General features: G+C 35.8%; 2 protein-coding genes across 5 annotated transcripts; one reads left to right on the forward strand and one right to left on the reverse strand.

The window, feature by feature from the left end:
- Positions 1-378: 378 nt before the first annotated feature.
- On the forward strand, positions 379-11,868 carry LOC135760853 (uncharacterized). The gene is made up of 14 exons (XM_065274865.2): positions 379-1,029; positions 1,193-1,317; positions 1,604-1,636; positions 1,766-1,855; positions 2,012-2,083; positions 2,937-3,025; positions 3,788-3,890; positions 4,245-4,350; positions 6,994-7,046; positions 8,536-8,605; positions 8,781-8,840; positions 8,942-9,001; positions 10,020-10,213; positions 11,739-11,868. Exons 1-13 carry the CDS (start codon positions 1,023-1,025, stop codon positions 10,061-10,063), a joined length of 912 nt encoding a protein of 303 aa, XP_065130937.1. The 5' UTR covers positions 379-1,022; the 3' UTR covers positions 10,064-10,213; positions 11,739-11,868.
- Positions 11,869-12,014: 146 nt separating this feature from the next.
- LOC135760852 (uncharacterized) lies at positions 12,015-19,717 on the reverse strand. 4 transcript variants are annotated; one of them, XM_065274864.2, is made up of 7 exons: positions 19,515-19,717; positions 16,539-17,476; positions 16,245-16,341; positions 14,657-14,767; positions 13,524-13,612; positions 13,170-13,213; positions 12,890-13,053 (listed from the first exon to the last, which is right to left on the reverse strand). In XM_065274864.2, exons 2-7 carry the CDS (start codon positions 17,453-17,455, stop codon positions 13,037-13,039), a joined length of 1,275 nt encoding a protein of 424 aa, XP_065130936.1. In that variant the 5' UTR covers positions 17,456-17,476; positions 19,515-19,717; the 3' UTR covers positions 12,890-13,036. The 4 variants fall into 4 exon arrangements, with proteins under 4 accessions (XP_065130934.1, XP_065130933.1, XP_065130936.1 ...); XM_065274863.2 differs by having other exon boundaries at positions 13,524-13,690; XM_065274862.2 differs by lacking the exon at positions 13,170-13,213 and having other exon boundaries at positions 12,015-13,053.
- Between the last annotated feature and the right edge of the window lie 655 nt (positions 19,718-20,372).

Raw genomic sequence — 20,372 nt, forward strand, 5'->3', positions numbered from 1 at the left:
CTCAAGTCATCTTATCATATATATTTATTCTGTACACGACGATGCCTTCAGACCGTCATTTAAGTGTTGATCTCAAGTCATCTTATCATATATATTTATTCTGTAACGCGACGATGCCTTCAGACCATCATTTAAGTGTTGATCTCAAGTCATCTTATCATATATATTTATTCTGTAACGCGACGATGCCTTCAGACCGTCATTTAAGTGTTGATCTCAGTCATCTTATCATATATATTTATTCTGTACGCGACGATGCCTTCAGACCATCATTTAAGTGTTGATCTCAAGTCATCTTATCATATATATTTATTCTGTAACGCGACGACGCCTTCAGACCATCATTTAAGTGTTGATCTCAGTCATCTTATCATATATATTTATTCTGTAACGCGACGATGCCTTCAGACCGTCATTTAAGTGTTGATCTCAAGTCATCATATTGTATTTATTCTGTTGTAAGACATTGACCATTATTTTCATCTGATGTGTGGTAGTGAGCCAATATGACATACGACGGTATATATGGTATGTCTCAAATCTGCACAGTTGTCTGTAGCAGTTGTCAGAGTCATTTATATGACATCTCATTAGAAAGGGTGTGATATAGACCGTTTCAAAATATGTAAACATCACTGGTCCAGAAGCACTTCCTGTTTCAGGTTTTTAACACTAGATAAACGTTGGGATAAAATAAACCAACAGAACATATAGAACTGAATTAACTGAAGTTAAACAACCATCTTAAATATAATAATGATATATGTGAAATAAACAAAAATACTGTCACAAACTGTAACAGGAAGTGTTTCTGGACCAGTGTTGTTTACATCTTTTGAAATGGTCTATACATGATTTAGATTTTAAATACCATGGTTGTTCTGCCTTTTTAAATAACATAAATTAAAATTTAATAGTGTCATAGAATGGTGTCAAGAGTATAACTACTGTATCAATGAAACATGATCTAAATTCTTGCTTCTGTGTATAAAGGACAGCAAGTGGAAATAAGAGTTGAGAGAATGGAAGGTATAATTTTACGTTACTATAATTTTACAGAATTTATTTTTTAACATGTTTTAATTCCAACAAAGTGCATTTCTCTCTAGCTAACACATGCTGTTGCAGTGTTAAGTCATATGTTCAGTTTGTGCTTTCAGAAGTTAGTCATCTTTAAATTTGTTCTTTGTAGATGTTGAAGTATTAAAACGTTTGAAAATGAAGAGGCCAACATTCAAAGTTGGAAGTGTTGGGCCATATAACATCCAAATAAATAGTTTGACCACTTTAGTGGAAGACGACAAAGTTTCTGATGAGGTAAGGTAATATTTTTATAGTAAGGGTATGGAAATACTTTGAACACTAATATTTCACCATCAAATTCTGCATGTGATTCACAAAGAGACAGAGATCAAATAAAATCTACAGTTTTATCTATTTTATTGGCTTGCCAGATGCCACAATGGTTCAGGCTACAAGACTGCTGATAAATGTCTCATAGTATTTATCTGTGACAGTGACTGGTCAAAGATATTGAGCATTGCCGTTTTCAAGTATTTAGCAGTCAGATTCTTTTACCTTATCTTTTTACTTGAAATTTCAGGTCATGGATTCCATATGTGATGTTCTAAGCAGGGTAAGCTTAATTTATAAATACTTAACTGGCATCTATAAATACTTTACTGTTAACAATATGTAAAGAAATGTAACTTTCACCTCTGTTGAAATGCAATTCAAAGTACATTGTTCCTCTACCTGAATTTAGATTCGCCCAGGTGTTGTACATATAAATTCTCAGGCACTAACCAAAATATTGGATGGGTCCAAAAGGGCAAAAAGCCACTATTTTATCAAGGTATGACTCAATGGTTTTGTAACTGACCTGCATCTTTTATACAAAGAATATCTGCTAGGTTTCAGTGAGCTTGACTCAATTAGAATTACTGTATAAGATTGACTGTATAAAAATTGTTAGAGGTGCTGTTTAATTCATTTTCTTTTCTCTTAATAGAATAACATTTTTGAGGGGACAACAGAGGTGTTTGGCCCTTATCTCGAGGGTGGTAATCACTGGACATTTTTTGTGAGTCGTACCATTTTAAAGATGAAACATTCTCACTTGTGGGTTCCAGTTTGTTCTTGTCTTGAAAAAATATTCAAAAAAATGTTTTTGTCAATTTACCACTGCCTGTTGTGAAAATCTTGTAGGTAAAAATATTGCTGAAGGACAACATAAAACCAGGACAATTAACAAATCTGACAAAAATGCCCACTAACGTTAGTAGTCAACCAAGTTGGATTTCTTAAATTTGCAGTATGTGTTAAAGCTGCAGTGATTTGGCAGAAAAAGTCACTATGCGCACACAAGCAGTGGAGAGCTACCTGTAGGGCTAAATTCAAGGCTTCACTTTCCCTATTTCAAAAAAACAACTATTCACCTTAATATGCATCTGAAAGAAAAGTTAACTACAGTTACAGAAAGCAACAGTTCACACCATCTTTGGTGAAGCTGCGAAATTTTACAGACAATGTTCATTACATTACATGCTGATCTTAAGAAAATGAAAGGCTGGCACTCTGCACATAAGCTGTGTGATCATGTAATCTGGTATAACTGTCTGATGATATGAGGTTTTGGGCTATGGAACTCAGGATTTAGAACAGGGCTGGGCATCGAGGGCCACAGTCCTGCAGAGTTTAGCTTCAACCTTAATCAAACACACCTGAATGTCATTTTCAAACAGTCCTGAAGACTTTAATTCAATTTTTCAGCTGTGTTTGATTAGGGTTGGAGCTAAACCCTGCAGGGACACTGGCCCTCAGGACCAGGAGTTGCCCACCCCTGATTTAGAACATGTCTAAGCCATAAATCAAAAGCTAATAATTGAAGTGTCTGGTTATGTATGGCTATTATAACTTGAGTTATTCTGTTTTAGCATTGCAATGTTGACAAAAGATGTATCACTTACTTTAACTCCTTTGGAGAGATGGAGTGGCAGTGCCAAGCAATTGCCCAACACTGGTGGTATGTATTATTCATTGTTTTGCTATATGGACCAATTTAAGGCTATTTTTAGAACCAAAATAAATTGACAGTAAACGCTTTTCTTATATAGCACTCTGGATTACTTAATTCTGATTGGCCAGATCTTTTTTCAGATACCAATTTTTTGAAACTAATAACACTGGTTCATCCATTTACTGTGAGTCATCTCATCTTGTAATGTAAATATGCCTAATTAATAACATCTTCGATTATATTTACAGATTAAACCAAATGCATGTCCAACTTGTTTGAAGTTGAACTTTGACCTTGAATATGTCTTGGTTTAAAGGGATAGTTCACCCAAAATATGAAGGTTCTGTCATAATTTACACAAACAGGTTTTGAACAACATGAGAGTCTGATAGCAACGATTGACTTTTTATAGTATTTTCTCCACTTGCAAAATAAGCCCCTTACAGATATACCCTTTCAGAATGATAAAATTTGTCTGTTGTCTTCTCTTTGAAGTTCATACCACCCTGTTGTGGTTTATATTGCAATAATAAATGGCTGCTGGTACATTATCCATTACTTAACCTTATGTTGCCTCTTTAATTTCCATCTTCCATCGGTCTTTGGCCTTTATTGTTTTGTTTCCCAGAGGGATCCTTACAGATAAAAAAAAAATCCTTCATACAAAGAAACTTTGAGTCTGATTTAACATTACTGTACAACTGCTGATATGTGAGTTGTACAAGACATTGTCTCTTAATGTTTTAATTAATTTGTTGTTGATTACAGTGATTTTGCCACTGCAAGGGGAGTTCAAGGAGAGTGGGTCCTCAAAACTACAAAACACAGTTTGCAAACAGACTCTGTCTCATGTGGTGTCCACACACTTGCAGTAAGTTCATTTCTATTGCCAAGATCAGGACCTTGTGTTAGGTTGCAGATGCTTAACATTACTTGATGTATATGTGATGGCCAGTGTCTAGATCTCTTTTTTTTACAGTTCTTTATTTAGGTTATTTATAAGAGGCCATTTTAATATGTTTTGTGTTATAACTTTAATTACCTTTTTGCAAATGTTAAAAAGTCTAAATTTAAATTATATTGTAATGACATATGGGTGTGGCTTTAAAATTGTAACCCATTTCACACATTCTTTCATTACTGTTACATTAAGTGCCAATAATTTGGTGACCAATATATATATTTCATTCTTATTGTTTTAAAATATGTTTTGTCTGTCTTAAAGTTTGCCACAGAATTTATAAAGTCTGGTGGTTGCATTACCTCCTTCCAGTGCCCTGCAATACAACAGGAGAGAACGCGCCTTGCCTTGCTTTTGTACCGGTCTTTAGGTATGTGCCCCATAAATGTAATCATAAGTAAATAAATTTAAGTTCAGAATTTTACTTTTATATTTCTATTTTTCACTCATCAACAATGTTGTTGAAGGTAATAAGGGTACTGGATACCCAGTTCCTCCTTTGTTAGCTTCAAAAGCACAGTAACGGCCCACTGTAAAAAGCATTTAAATCATAATAAAAAGTGCATCAGAAACAAACGGCTTTACTTTGCATGGAATAAGTTACCCAGATAGCATGCAACCATTGAAACAATGTTGAAAACCGGTGATTTGTCAATGTTAATAGCGTTGAATCAATATCACGTTTGCACCCTCCATTAATATTGAAAAAATATTGAAATGTCAACAAATCACCATTATCGTGATCAGTGTTTGCTTTAGTTGCGCCCTTGACTCTTGTGTTTTAATGGTAAGTTTTTTTTGGCTGCTGAAGCAGTGATTTAAAATACATCTGCTATTGTGAAGAAAACAAAGATCTAATGTTATTAAGTAGTTTAATTCTTGTAGATATACCTAAATAATATTAATGAAATACTGTTAAAGATGTGTAAGAAATGGATTTTACAGTACTCGTTGGAAGCAGGGTCAGGTCTGTTATGTTGAGAATTATAAAAACACATTAAGAAGATCAAGCTACTGAATCTATCTCTGACATCATGAATCGGTCTATGAATCTCATCAATGGTGACAATCAACAAAAGAAAGCTTCATGCTGCAATGCATGCTGGGGATTATCGTAGTACTAAACTAATTTATGACTCCCAGCATGCATTGCTGTTGATCGTTTTATCTGAATTTGTTTGATGATTGTCACCATTGTTGAGATTTGTAGGATGAGTAATGATGTCTGAATGTGTCAGCATTTTTTCTGTTTGACTAGTCACAGTGTATTTACAAACCAAAACAATTATATTTGTCAAAAATGGATCAACATAATCATGTAAAGCAGCTTAATTTTATATCATCTTCACAAAAAGCAATCAGTTTCAACTGAACTTTGAAACACATCTTTCTTTACCAATGCACACGTGTTTCTACATAAACACATACAAACACTAAAAAAGAAAAGAACAAAATTAACTTAGTTAACGTCAAGAGTCTTAGGGCCCTCTTTTAACGATCTAAGCGCATTGTCTAAAGCGCACAGCACAACGTCTAAATGGGCGTGTCCGAATTCACTTTTGCTAATTTAACGACGGGAAAAATGGTTTGTGCGCCAAGCGCATGGTCGAAAAGGGTAGGTCCTATTGTAATGGGAGTATTTTGGGCGTAACGTGCAATAAACCAATGAGAGTCACAGCTCTCATCCCCTTTAAAAGCCTGTTGTGCTGGCGCTATGTCTAATCCCTATTTAGATGACGGACTTCGTAAACTGAAAAACTAAGCGGAGGAAGAAGATCCCCAGTTTAAGATTAATGTTAAATAATTGTGTTGTTTTTCACGTGTATTGAAATTTGTTATTTAAAACCTTTAAAAATCGTTTTCTTTTAGTCATGGAAGTAAAAAAGCAGGCTTTTTATTGCTTTAAATGTATGGCTGTCCAATATCATCAAAAAATTATTTACACGTATGTAAGATAAGGTTTGTACTCTAAAAATACTTTATTTGTAACAAACAGGAGATAAATAATTTACAAACGGCTCTCCAGCAGGTTCAGCACTTGGACAGCGTTTTTTAAGCAAAGAGTTTTTTATTGCTTAAAAATGTTTCTCATCTCACCATATTCACAGGTCATCATATACAATAAATCCGTGAGGTAGCATTAAAAAAAACATTTAAAAAACAGATGCATTTGTTTAAAGCAAAGCATTTATTTACTTACCAGGCTACAGGTGAAGCAGCTCTTCTAACGTCTCATAATTGGTCCTCATTTATGTCCAAGAGACTGAATAATAATCTTTTACATTCAATCCTTTAATGTTTCATATTTAAAAGCGTTTTTGTGCTGCTTCGCATTCATGTAATATGTGATAATGAAACCCGCGTTGTCCTCCCATTTATAGGGGCATATTACTAAAGCGCTCTTTAAATAACAAAAAAAACATATTGCGCCATTGACTGTAGACTTTAGAGCAGGTTTTTGTTGGTCAATGGCGTAGTCTATTTTAGTTGCCTCAAAAATAGCAACGCGCCAACAATGCGCCTGAACACACCTCGTTTTCAGACCAGAACGCCCATGGGCGCAAATGCATTTGCTATTTAAACAACGTGGCGCTAAACGTGAAATTTTTAATTGCGCAGGGTGGAAACTAGCGAAAGACACTTGCGTTGCGCATTGCGCAAGGTGTAAGAGAGCCCAATGACCCAACTAAAGCAAACACTGATCACAATAATGGTAATTTGTTGACATTTCAATATTTTTTCAATATTAATGGAGGGTGCAAACGTGATATTGATTCAATGGTATTAACATTGACAAATCAACAATTTTTAAAATTGTTTCAATGGTTGCATGCTATCTTGGTACACACTTAGTAGTCAGATTACTTAATTGCAAAAAGTGGATATTCGATATGAAGCATATCATGAGGAAAAAAACTAGTCAAAATTAGAAATGGGATAAGGGATGAAATAAGCATTTTTAATAAGCATAAAAAGACAAAGAAATATTGACTGTGAATTTTCATATTTCCAGACCGAACCAAAACATGTGGAATTTGTTCCAAAAATGTGTTGGGGAGAAAAAGAGTAAGTCATGTTTTCACATTCTCTGGCATTCATTATCATCGGATTCTGTGGCTGGCATTCATTATTGAAAATGCGCAAAATGCATATAAAAATATACACACATACATGAAAACATACACACTGGGCACAGTAAACTTTCATATTCTTGTTTTAACTGTGCATTTAAATTTGACATACAGGCACAAATATAGACAAAGGTTTTGGGATACCCACTTCTATTGAACAGGTTTGAGTAACACAAATCTTAGTGCTATAGCATATAATGATATCCTAGAGCAGGGGTCTTTAGTGTTTTTCGGGGAAGAGACACCTTAGATGAGAGAGGCATGGAGCAGGAACCCTCTGATACTAAATGCTTTATCGTATTAGGCACAATGCAAAGTGGAGTAAAGTACAATTACTGACCAATCAGAATCAAGGACTGGAACTTAATTTTATATCGTTTTATAAATATAAACAACATAGTATGGCTGTGTGACAATATGGTTTAAAGGTCACATTCTTCATTAACCCATTTTTAACCCTAGTTAGTGTGTAATTTTGCTATAATAGCATAAATAATAACTGTAAAATGATGAAGCTCAAAGTCCACTGCCAGGCGATATATTTTCTTTAATAGAATTCCCCTTTCAAAGCCTACAGCGAACGGTCGGTTTGGAGTACAGCCCTCTACTTCCTGCTTTGACATCAGTAAAACATTTTTTTTACTAAACTCCGCCCACAGGATGCTCCTGTCGAATCACAACACAACTAAACAAACTACACAATCAGAACTCAATACGTATTTCTGAAGGAGGGGCCTTATAGAACAAGGAAGACATCAGCTCGTTTTTAGGACAGTGAAAACAGGCGCTATACAGATAAGTAAATTGTGTGAAAAATACTGCTTTTTTTACACGCGAAACATGAACACGTTATATTGCCCACTATAAACACAATCAAAGCTTCAAAAACACAGAAAGAACATGAGCTTTAAGACAGCACATTAGCACCATTATCCTGTTTTTTTTAGGCAGAGCAACTTTTCCATTCCAGCATGACAATTCCCAAAGCAAGGTTCAAAAATAAATTATTGATTTAGTCTGGTGTGGAAGAACTTGACTGGTCTGCATAAAGCCCAGACCAAAACCTAGCTGAACACCTGACTTGCAAGGTCTGAGCCAAACTGGAGATTTCAAATTGCCCTTCTCTTGGTGTGTTTATATGCGTATAGTTTATGGACTGTGGAACAAAACCACATACTGTAATACCCAGAGTAAACCAATGCTGACACAGGGAGAACATGTAAACTTCACACAGAAAGACCTCCTGACTCACCCAGGGATCTTCTTGCTGTAAGAAAACTGAGCTCTGTGTGGGATGATCACTGTGTGTCCCAAACATCTTAATTAGATGGGGCATCCCAATACTTGTCTAAAGTGTTTGTATGTATGTATGTATGTGATTTACACACCTACTGTATATGATTTCTATGTATATTGTTTCACAGGCAACATGCACCTGTGGGGCAGTGCTGCATTTACAGTGTGCAGCCACACCTGTGTGCTACATATGCCAAGGTACTATATTGATGCAGTCTCATCACCCAGGCACATATGCTATATAATCTCCTTCACCCTGCCCAGCCAAGCAAAAAATCTTAATTTTCTGTTTGACAGATAAATAGTTATGATTATGAACAAGTGTGCTGTTGCTTGACACCACAGATTTTGTGTTTTGTATTATTGTGTTTAGATGACAGCAACTTGTTATCCCAGATCTCTTTGCCTACAGCAGCCACGTCAGCGCTCCTGGGTAACTTTTTTTATTTACTGGTTAGATTTTTTATCAGTCGTGCAAAGGTTTCTTTTAGATAATCTCAGACATGTTTATATCTTGTGTTATTTTTAACACAGCTGACACTGACCTGGTAGAACAATTCTCTAGATCTGCAGAATGCTCTGCACTACAACAGGGTAACTGTTCAAATTCTTTCATTTTTTGAGTTAACTAAACTTCCCATGTACTCTCTTCTAGTCACTTCTCCTGGGACAGACAACTTTCATGTTGTTCTGCTTTGGGGACCCATGGTTTTACAGGAAGTAATTATTATTAAAATATTTTTCATCGCTAGGGTAGGGTTAGGTTTGTGACTCCAGGAAGGAGGTAAAGTTAAGGGTTTTGTTTATAAACAGTTTCCCCTGAGGCAAAATGGCTTGAAAATAGGTTGGACTTGGGGATATACATTTTAATTCAATTGATAATCCTTGATAATTCAATACCATTTTCATTGTATTTATCTCTATTCATATGAGATGTCTGGACATCTCCAGTAACTTGTAGTAATTAGGAAGGAAGTTTAGGATCTTAATACTGTGTTATTTAAACTCCAATGAAGTGGTGAAAATGTTTTTTCTCGTAAATACATTGTTGTAGACATGACACTTCAACATGTATTCTGACATATTTTTGCACAGAAGAAACAGTTATGGCCATGTTGGGCACCATAGGAATACCTATGGCTTGTTGCACTGAGGAAGAGATGGAAGAGGAGGACAAGGAAGAAAAGAAGCATGAGCAAGACAACCAAGAAAGACATAGGGAAGATGAGGGAAAGGTGGAGAAAGAAAAGAAAGTGTACAAAGTTTTAGGGAGGCTAACGTCACAAAGAAAGTGTTACGAGGTAGATGAAGATGAGTTGAGGAGGAGGGTCATAGGAGAAAACATGTCCACAAACATGTTTCGAATGTTAATAAGGGTTTGTATTTCTGTTATATACATGCATTTAAGTATAAAGCACAAAAGTTTTAACGTCAAATTATAGGTCTAAGACTGCCATGTTTTTGTGGTTTAATAGATGTGTAGCAACTTTTCTTAAATCAAAACTCTTAGCTACTCTCCCCTTAATAGTTTGGTCATACGCAATATGGCACATTGTATTTCGACAGCCTGCTTTCATTCTTTAAATCTGGGACACTTCTTCTTCAAACATAGGTCAACAAAAAGGATGTTCCACCCAATGTATTGCAGCAGCCTAGAAAGGCAAAGACAAAGGTGACAATATTCAGCACCTTAACAGAGGGAGAGGCAGAAGACCTTGCCAAAGGCTTTGGCATGGCATTGGCTAAACATGTGCCCAAAGAGAAGCTACTTACTGGGATACCTGAAGACGACATTCCAGCAACGCTGTGAGTGTCTTATCTCTTACTTTCTCACACAGGTGCATTAATGCAGTGCTTCCCAATCCAGCTCCTTGAGTACCCCCTCACAGAAAGTTTTAGATGTCTTCTTATTTAACACACCTGATTCAACTCTTCAGCCTCCTTCCAGACTGGTTAACATGTCTCCCTAACAAGCTGATGAGTTGAATCAGGTGTGTTAAATAATGAGACATCTAAAACATTCCGAGAGGGGGTAGGCATGGGCCGATTACCGGTTTCAAGGTATACCGAGGTTTAAATCAGTCAAGGTTTCAAAACCACTAAAATGTTCTGTGATACCGTCTCCAAGGTATGAGCTGTGTTTATACAAAATTCATTAAATCATGAAGTCATGTGATTGATTTGATGTTTACATTTAATATATATTACGAAAATATTATATATGTTTTGAAAGCATATTATAATTTAAAGGCTTTATTGTACCTGGCATTTGAAAATAACACATTTTAGTGTTGCAATGGCAATACCGCAACACCGTGAAACCGTGGTATTTTTGCTAAAGGTTATCATACCACCAGAATCTTATACCGGCCCATGCCTAGGAGGGGGTACTTGAGAACCACGATTGGGAAACACTGCATTAAAGGGATAGTTCACCCAAAAACTCTTGTCATCTTTTACTCACCCTCATGTTGTTCTACACTTGTATGAGTATATTTTTTTTCAGATGAACACAGAAGATATTTTGATAAAGGATTGTAAGCACACAGTTGACGGTACACATTAAAGTCGACATGAAACAGAAGTAGTGATTCTTATTTTTCCTGTGGTGATTTATATCCGAGTGAAACAGCTTCTATAAAAAAAGGTTATCTGGGACTTAAATTCTTCCATTGAGAATTTATTGAATTATTTTAAGTTTGGTCATGTTCCTAATTGCTAATCACTGTTATCTTTTTCTGGACCCCGCCCACCTGTCATACCGTATGACCGGAAGTAAAGAGAGATCAGTTTTTGATTTAAAGATTATGAGGGCACATGAATTTAAAATTATGAAGCTCACAGATAAGTGTTTTGTAAAAAAAACCCACAAAATTTCAAAACAAATTTCACACTTTCATTGCGACTTTAACAACAACAACAATACTATGGAAATCAATTGGTATTGTCAACTGTGTGCTTGCCATCATTTATCCATATCTTTTTTGAGTAAACAGAATAAAGAAACTCATATAGAGCAACATGATGGTAAATGATTAAGTGTTTTTGGAAAAACTATACCTTTAAACTTGGGTCAAAGGGTTTTGATGGATTCACCTTTCTCTTGTTCAGGTTTTATTTAAAATAATTTGATAGCATGTGTCTATTGATGGTAACTGTCAATAATAACAGTAACAGTGCACAGTTTAACACTTTATTCACAGTTTATAAATATTACCACCATACATGGTTGTTGTTTGTGTAAATAATATATATGTAAACAAAAATGCCTTATTTTGCCATTACGGTGATTGAATGATTACTTGAGTAACATGAGCATCTTTATTTGCAGGCGAAGCATTGAAAGAATGAAGATTAACATGCAAAACCTAGGACCTGAATCTGAGTTGGATTTGGCCACTCACCGCTTTGGGCCCACAGCAGCTGATGTTTTCTTTTCTTTTTTAGAGGACTCTTTAAAAACCCAGGACCCAGAAGGGACTAACATGCACACATACAACACTACCATCCCAGAAATGTAATTAAGAATTTTTTTTAAATCAAAATCCACGTGACACTTTTTGTTTTGTATTTTATTTAGCATTGGAGACAAATACATACATACAAAAATAATAGTCTTTAATAAATGCGACTTTGTTCAAACCTTGATTTTGGTATTCTTTTTTGGACCAATGACTGCTCTTTGTTTTCTTCTTGGCTGGACAGGGAAACTGGTGATATTGTTCATTGTCTCTGTGGCAATGTCTCTGTTGGTCTTTCTTTTTCTATTGGTAAATAGTGGACGTATTTTACGCGAGTTGTCATCACAAAGTTTTTCAAATCTTTGAGTGTTCACATTTTCTTTCTGTATTTGCACATCCAGTTCATTGACTTTATGGGCAATATCCTCAGGTATTTTCTTCCATGTCTGTAGAGTGTTCAGTATGTTTTCCAGTTTCCAAATAGTCGAACTGTGCCTATCTTTATCTTCAGTTTCATGTTGAATAGGCTCCACTGGAATGTTTTCAATGTTTTCTGACTTTGTCTCACATACCTCATTTAAAAGTCCCTTTGCAAGTAGCAGACATGCACATTTTTTATGATATGAGAAAGTACAGCATTCACATACATTTGTCCCAACACAAGGTTTTGATGATGCTCTGCCAAACAAACTTTCAACCTCAAATTCTTTTGAGGCTTTGCATAAAATGCGATACTTGTTCCTTTGAATTAGGTTGTTGGCATGGGCTTGCAATTGTGTGTTTATGTCTGGAAAAGTCTCACTATCACCACAAGTGAGAAGACTTAATAAGATTAGATGCTTACATGTACATCCTCTTGTACCAGCTATACAACTGCAGAACTGTTCTGCAGGGCATACACAGTAAACTAAATGTGGATTGTTCTCAGATGGAACATTGTAGATGTACGTTTCTCTTGAAGCTACACTAACTTTTCTGGCCCAACCATTGTCTAGCATCCTTTGAGCAGAATTTTTCATTTCTTCTATTTTACATTGCAGAGGATTATAGACTCTCCCAACAGACTGTAGATCCTGTATTATATTGAAGTACTTCTCTGTCTTGTTCAGTAGCACATCAATCAGGTGATCCAATCTGCGATTCCGGATACCACAGAGGAACTGGTATTTTAAACGGTGGAAGAAACTAGGGGAAAAAAAAGAGACCGCTTGATTAGTTAAGTAGTAATAGACTTGATCAAATTTGAATGTACTATTGGTTTAGTCAGGCTTTAACAAGTTATAAAAGTCAAACATATTTACATAAGTATGTTTTCTTTGAAAAATTGTAGTCAAGCTGAAAGCAGCTGATGATTGGGAGAAATAGGCAAATCAGAAGAGTAGAAGGACTAAATAAATAAGCCAATTAAAGTCATTGCATAATACACATGTTGAGCAGTACTACAAACAACACACAATTTTTCACATTGTGAATTTTAAAACCAAAATTTAAATGCTGCGTAAAGCTATTTTAAATGTGCGTTTCGAGTTTGTCACACAACGGAAAATGTTATTAAACAATTTGAATAATAAAAATGACAAGTAAATATAAGTTATAAAAATCTTGGAAAATTTGGCATTAATCAGCAATGAAGAGAACATGCATAAAATATATACCGTTCTATTAGATTGTTTGTGTCAGAGTTTCCATGCTTATAGCATCTTCCAAAGTCTGACCACAGATGACCAATTGGCTCCCAGTGGTTCTGGAAATACATGCACACATTTTTTAAGTTCTTAAACCTGCAATGGAATATCCCAGCCTTTTCTTTGAATTCATGTTCCTGTGAAAATGGACAAAAAATACAATATTATTAGTTTGAACTGCAAATGATTTACAGGGGCCATTCCAGAAAGTAGGTTAAGGCCTTGTCACCGTGACTTTTTACGCGGTTCGGCCGGCCGTCCACACAGAAACGCAATATGACGTCACTGAAACAGAACATTTTGGAAAACCCCTACCAGGGTGAGTATTTTAAGAAACGCAGGTTGCGGTGTTGTCGTGTTGACAGTAAAACCAGGGTTTTTGCCTTGCAACGTCACTTTTGTTAGGCTTCTGATTGGCCAAGGTGGCTTTACGATTTGAGTTGTATCAACACCTGCTGGTGTGGCATGCTCTTGACAGCGCGTGATCACGTGATTTTGAGTGTTCATTTTTACATAGTGGTTGTGCACACGCTTAATTCTGAGTCAACCTACCTCTGAGTCAATTGAACTTACTCAGTTCAGCTGTTTTGTAACTGAAAACTCGTTTTTTTCTATCTCAGAGAAAGTCAACTCAGAGTTCAAGTTTTAACTCTGATTTGGTTGAACCTCCTTACTGAAACGGACCCCAGGGCATTTATGTAATCCTTGACCCCAGTTTGTGTATTCTGAGATTCTGTCATGTTCATGATTGATGGTTTTATAACAATTTAGGCCAATATGAAACAGAAGACATTTAATAACCATATGCTTATTGTATTTACAGTAACACATTGACACACCTTATCAAGGACAGACGGAAATATTTTTTATATGTTTGTGTTACTCAACTCATCTACCCTTTCAGGTGTACAATTTCTTATGTGAAAGAATTTTAAAAACTGAATTATGATAGCTGTTTTTCATGATAATCTATGTAAAAAAAAATTATACAATATCTAAAAGGTTTTCTTAAGCCAGGCACTGCATGTTCATATTGCATTACAGCACGTTATCAATGTTGTAATTGAATTATTTGAAAATATGTAAATGAAAAAGTAACACACCGTGGAACAGGATTTCAGCTCTGCCATCAATTGCATGATTTGTCCCCTTGTATCTGCCTTCTCAGGTCCACTCACTCCAGACTCTGACCTTGACAGCCAACGGATAACTGCCTGTGTATAATCATGATGGGAAAATGTAAAGAAAATATTTATGCTGTAACCTTCCATTGATCCAATGCATTTGGCTAAACTAGTCTGAGCACTAAAATGAGAGTAATGCTGTGTTAACGGAAAAAATCAACACAGCAATCAAAGAATTAATAAAATAGTCCACTAGGCTACAATGAAAACTTGTTCTCAATTATTTGTAGTTGCTTGCACCTGTAGATAGTCCTCTAGATTAAACTATGACAAAACTTATATTTGAAATGTCCTGCTACTTTGCAAACACCATGTCTAAAACTAAGTGACCATCTGGGACATTTTAGAGTAGACCATTCACATTTAAACTTGTTGGTTTATCCCAGACAGGGACTAGACTAGTCCTATAATAGTCTAAATGTAAGAGCTGAATAATGTCTGAACTGAAAACAGTTTGCACTGACACATCTTAAAATACATCAGTGCCCTTTGTTTTGTTTCAAAATGCACACAAGTTATGTTTTAAGTAAGGCATGTTTGTTTAAACAAGTTATTTTTCCTAATTAACTGTCTTAAAGGCGGTCTAAGGGAATCTGTGAATCCCCTCCCTTCCGTGCTTTCATGAACGCGACCAACACCCACCCCCAAATCCTTCTTGTCGTTTATTGGCTGGAACACTTTGTTATGTTTCGTGGTGGTAGGTTTGGCCATAGATATGTAAAGGCTAGATGTCTTACGGCGGAGTCTCTAACGTCCTCACCTAGCGGCCATCTTACCACAGACAGTTCGCTCACTCTAAGCATCGAGTTTAATGGTGCAGGTACTTTTAAATGACCATAACTTGCTCAATTTTCTACCAATTTTCAAACGGTTTGGTTTCTTACAAACGTTATTAACGTGGCTATAATTCTGGATGCTTAAACATTTTTCATGAATTTTTTCTATTTTTTTAGTATAAGCATGCAGTGTCATAGGTACATCTTTGACGTTTATAAAAAAACAAACCGTTTGAAAATCTGTAAAAAATTAAGCAAGTTATGGTCATTTAAAAGTACCTGTACCATTAAAACTCAATCGTACGAGTGAGCGAGCGTCATGTGGTAAGATGGCCGCCAAAATGCGGACGTTCCACTCAATTGGCCAGCAGCGCGGGCGAGACATCTAGCCTTTATACATATCTATTGGTTTGGCCACTGTGTCTTTATTGCAGTTTGTGGAGCCTGGGCTGTCTACAGAGATTGCGGTTTTTACAGTTTGATCAGTGGACAGGCGGCAAGCAGATAGTGAGGAGATGTTTGCTGTATGTAACAAAAAATGTTTTATTGTCTAAAATGCATGAATTCGCTTAGAGCGCCTTTAACCTAATCCATGTCCAGGAAACCACCTTTAAATCATCTGACATTATGTAATCATTGTAAATGTTACAATTAAATACACTTCTATTCCATTACTATTAAAAGGAGCAAAAATCATAGCAGTTTTCATTTCAACTTAACTTAGTACTTACTTGTGTGACATGGTACCAGCAAAGCAGGACATCTGACTCTTTGAATACCTTGCGGATGGCATTGATTTCACCCTGGTCTTTATCGACCATGAAGCACCTAAAAATACAAATATTTTAGGCTTAAAGGCAGAGAAACTAGAATCTATATAAACCATTCAAATCTATTTCAGACCTCTCTTAAAAATAAAGACAATTAAAATGAAAGACATGCATAAAAGTTTAATATTAAAGAAACACTTAACACATCATTATTGTATCCTTTGAAATTAATTAGTTTACATCACTTTATATTACCTTGGAGCTATGTAAAACGTTGGTTTCAGCTTTTCTAGTGCCAGCTGAATTGTAGCCTGCTTTTCATTTCCCAAGATCATATAGGCAACAGGTATGCCATGACCATGGCTATCCCTAACAATTAATGTAAATAAAGGAAATCCATACTGATTGACACAGTGTGTTGCGTCCATGAAGACAATATCTTTTCCATATTCTCGAAGGTTGTCTCTCATCGATGGTGTTTGCAAAACTATGACAAGATCTGTTTGAGGGCTGTAAGGCTGATAAAAAACAACACACTCTCTAAAAGGGCCCTCAAGAAGTTGTGTTGTACTATTGGCATCATCTTTGTGTTGCTGATTTTTTCGCATCATACATGTCCGAATATTGTCTATGTCTTTTGGAGTAACAAAATATGCTCGGTTGTTAAGATCAGTATGCCCTTGTTCCTTGGACCATTCATGAGATTTTAGGAGAATTGTATCTGGCTTAACACCAAGAGATAAAAGATCTTGAATATGCTTTACTAGCTCTTCACAAATTTTTTCTGAGTGAACCTCAGAAGAACTTGTTGGGTCATGTCCTGAATGAATACTGTAAATCCTTTCAACTATAACCAGTTTATTGACCCAATCTGTCCTCCTTTTAAAGGAAACATAGGCCTTACATCCTTTGGCTCGATAACTTCGGGGCATGCATGCTCCAGAGCGTTTGCATGTAAACAAAAAATATCCATCTCTCTGATTTTGCAGACTTGCAGAATTCACAATCCTAAAATTTGCATCTTTGGAGGTGTTTATGGTGGTTAGCCTATCTTGAATGAACTTAGAAGCTTCAGAATCCTTTTTCAGAACATGAACTGTAATATCAGTATTTCTGTTGTTTCCTTTACATCTCTCCTCTTTGAACACAGCTGTCTTTATATAATCATCCATTATAGATGTACAGAATAACACCTAAAAGCAAAGGGAAACAAACGAAAAATTAGTCTACAAACACCAACAATGTAAAAAAAACTAAAATCTCAAAACAATAAAATGCAATGTAGATTCTGAGCTCTGCATGTATTGAATAGTTGGAAAGATAATGATCTTTATAAAGAGGCATTAAAAACCTTCTGTCAGTCTGAATTCATTGTCACATTACAGAATAAATATATATGATAAGATGACTTGAGATCAACACTTAAATGATGGTCTGAAGGCATCGTCGCGTTACAGAATAAATATATATGATAAGATGACTTGAGATCAACACTTAAATGATGGTCTGAAGGCATCGTCGCGTACAGAATAAATATATATGATAAGATGACTGAGATCAACACTTAAATGATGGTCTGAAGGCATCGTCGCGTACAGAATAAATATATATGATAAGATGACTGAGATCAACACTTAAATGACGGTCTGAAGGCATCGTCGCGTTACAGAATAAATATATATGATAAGATGACTTGAGATCAACACTTAAATGACGGTCTGAAGGCATCTTTGCATTACAGAATAAATATATATGATAAGATGACTGAGATCAACACTTAAATGACGGTCTGAAGGCATCGTCGCGTACAGAATAAATATATATGATAAGATGACTTGAGATCAACACTTAAATGATGGTCTGAAGGCATCGTCGCGTACAGAATAAATATATATGATAAGATGACTTGAGATCAACACTTAAATGACGGTCTGAAGGCATCGTCGCGTTACAGAATAAATATATATGATAAGATGACTTGAGATCAACACTTAAATGATGGTCTGAAGGCATCGTCGCGTTACAGAATAAATATATATGATAAGATGACTTGAGATCAACACTTAAATGATGGTCTGAAGGCATCGTCGCGTACAGAATAAATATATATGATAAGATGACTGAGATCAACACTTAAATGATGGTCTGAAGGCATCGTCGCGTACAGAATAAATATATATGATAAGATGACTGAGATCAACACTTAAATGATGGTCTGAAGGCATCGTCGCGTACAGAATAAATATATATGATAAGATGACTGAGATCAACACTTAAATGACGGTCTGAAGGCATCGTCGCGTTACAGAATAAATATATATGATAAGATGACTTGAGATCAACACTTAAATGACGGTCTGAAGGCATCTTTGCATTACAGAATAAATATATATGATAAGATGACTGAGATCAACACTTAAATGACGGTCTGAAGGCATCGTCGCGTACAGAATAAATATATATGATAAGATGACTTGAGATCAACACTTAAATGATGGTCTGAAGGCATCGTCGCGTACAGAATAAATATATATGATAAGATGACTTGAGATCAACACTTAAATGACGGTCTGAAGGCATCTTTGCATTACAGAATAAATATATATGATAAGATGACTTGAGATCAACACTTAAATGACGGTCTGAAGGCATCGTCGCGTTACAGAATAAATATATATGATAAGATGACTTGAGATCAAAACTTAAATGATGGTCTGAAGGCATCGTCGCGTACAGAATAAATATATATGATAAGATGACTTGAGATTAAAACTTAAATGATGGTCTGAAGGCATCGTCGCGTACAGAATAAATATATATGATAAGATGACTGAGATCAACACTTAAATGATGGTCTGAAGGCATCGTCGCGTTACAAAATAAATATATATGATAAGATGACTGAGATCAACACTTAAATGATGGTCTGAAGGCGTCGTCGCGTTGCAGAATAAATAATATTATAAATATGATATAGTATTGTGCGATATTTTGGGGCGAAACGGGTGAACAGATCCGGCTTTACGATCTCCCGGGGGGCAGACAGAGAAACAGTCAAGCGCGCCATCCTGCCACGAGCGTGCAAATGGATTCGGTTCGTTAACTTACGTTACATGAGCGAGCTAACAGCTTTGGTTTTGCGCAAATTTTATTTCTTCGCGAAACTACAAGCAATACATCGTGCTCAGTAGAAACACATTTACAATGCATAATTTTATAAAATTTGCTTACCGATGCAACTTATAAATCTGCAACCTGTCTGATATCCTTCACTCCTGGAGCGGTTGAACAATTTCGCGTTAAGCACCTCCCCAGTTTTTGAGCGCGGCTCAATTTGATGACACCTCAAGCGTTGATTGGTAGCGGCAGTTGTTGTTCCAGGAACAACATTAAAAAAGTTGGTCTGAGGACATCAGCCACTTGGCAAAATCAGGACGTGCGTGTAGTAACCACCTCAATCTCCACAGCACCCCAATCGAAACTCTAAAATTGCATAGTACATGTGAAATCACACTAACACTACACCTGAGGCTAACTTTTGGGCAAGTGATGCACAATGTTATAATACAGTCTGCCAACCCTGAAAACAAAACAACCACCCCTTAAAAAAAATTAAATAAACAAACCAAACAAATAAACAACATATACCATAACTTGGAGGTACAATATTATTTGTAAAATTACAATAGGGAAAAAGTAAGTAAGTAAGTAAGTAAAGTTTATTTATATAGCACATTTAACACAGCTGCGCTGACCAAAGTGCTGAACAAAGCAAAGAATAAAAAGCACAGATAAAACAGAGAGCACAGACAAAAACAACATTAAAACAACATATTAAAAGACAGTAATTTAAGATGACAGTGAATTAAAATGCCTGGGAATACAAGTATGTTTTCAGCAGTGTTTTAAAAGTTACAACAGAAGATGCAAATCGGATGTCCAGTGGCAATTGATTCCAGAGACGGGGAGCAGCAATTGAAAAAGCTCTATCACCCTGTGGTAACTTCATCAATAAAGATTGAGTCAAGCACTTTCACGGTACTTGGTATTTATTTACTACAATGAAGATAACAGTGCACAGTAACAGAG

The sequence above is a fragment of the Paramisgurnus dabryanus genome, chromosome 16 (assembly GCF_030506205.2).
Source record: "Paramisgurnus dabryanus chromosome 16, PD_genome_1.1, whole genome shotgun sequence".
Taxonomy (NCBI): domain Eukaryota; kingdom Metazoa; phylum Chordata; class Actinopteri; order Cypriniformes; family Cobitidae; genus Paramisgurnus; species Paramisgurnus dabryanus.

Coding starts and splice junctions, on each gene's coding strand:
- LOC135760852 (XM_065274861.2), bottom strand. CDS start 17,455: ATGGATGATTATATAAAGACAGCTGTGTTCAAAGAGGAGAGATGTAAA. Junction 16,342..16,538: donor ACGTTTTACATAGCTCCAAG/GTAATATAAAGT, acceptor TTGTATTTTTAG/GTGCTTCATGGTCGATAAAG. Junction 14,768..16,244: donor GCTGGTACCATGTCACACAA/GTAAGTACTAAG, acceptor GATTATACACAG/GCAGTTATCCGTTGGCTGTC.
- LOC135760853 (XM_065274865.2), top strand. Junction 1,637..1,765: donor TATGTGATGTTCTAAGCAGG/GTAAGCTTAATT, acceptor ACCTGAATTTAG/ATTCGCCCAGGTGTTGTACA. Junction 1,856..2,011: donor AAAGCCACTATTTTATCAAG/GTATGACTCAAT, acceptor TTCTCTTAATAG/AATAACATTTTTGAGGGGAC.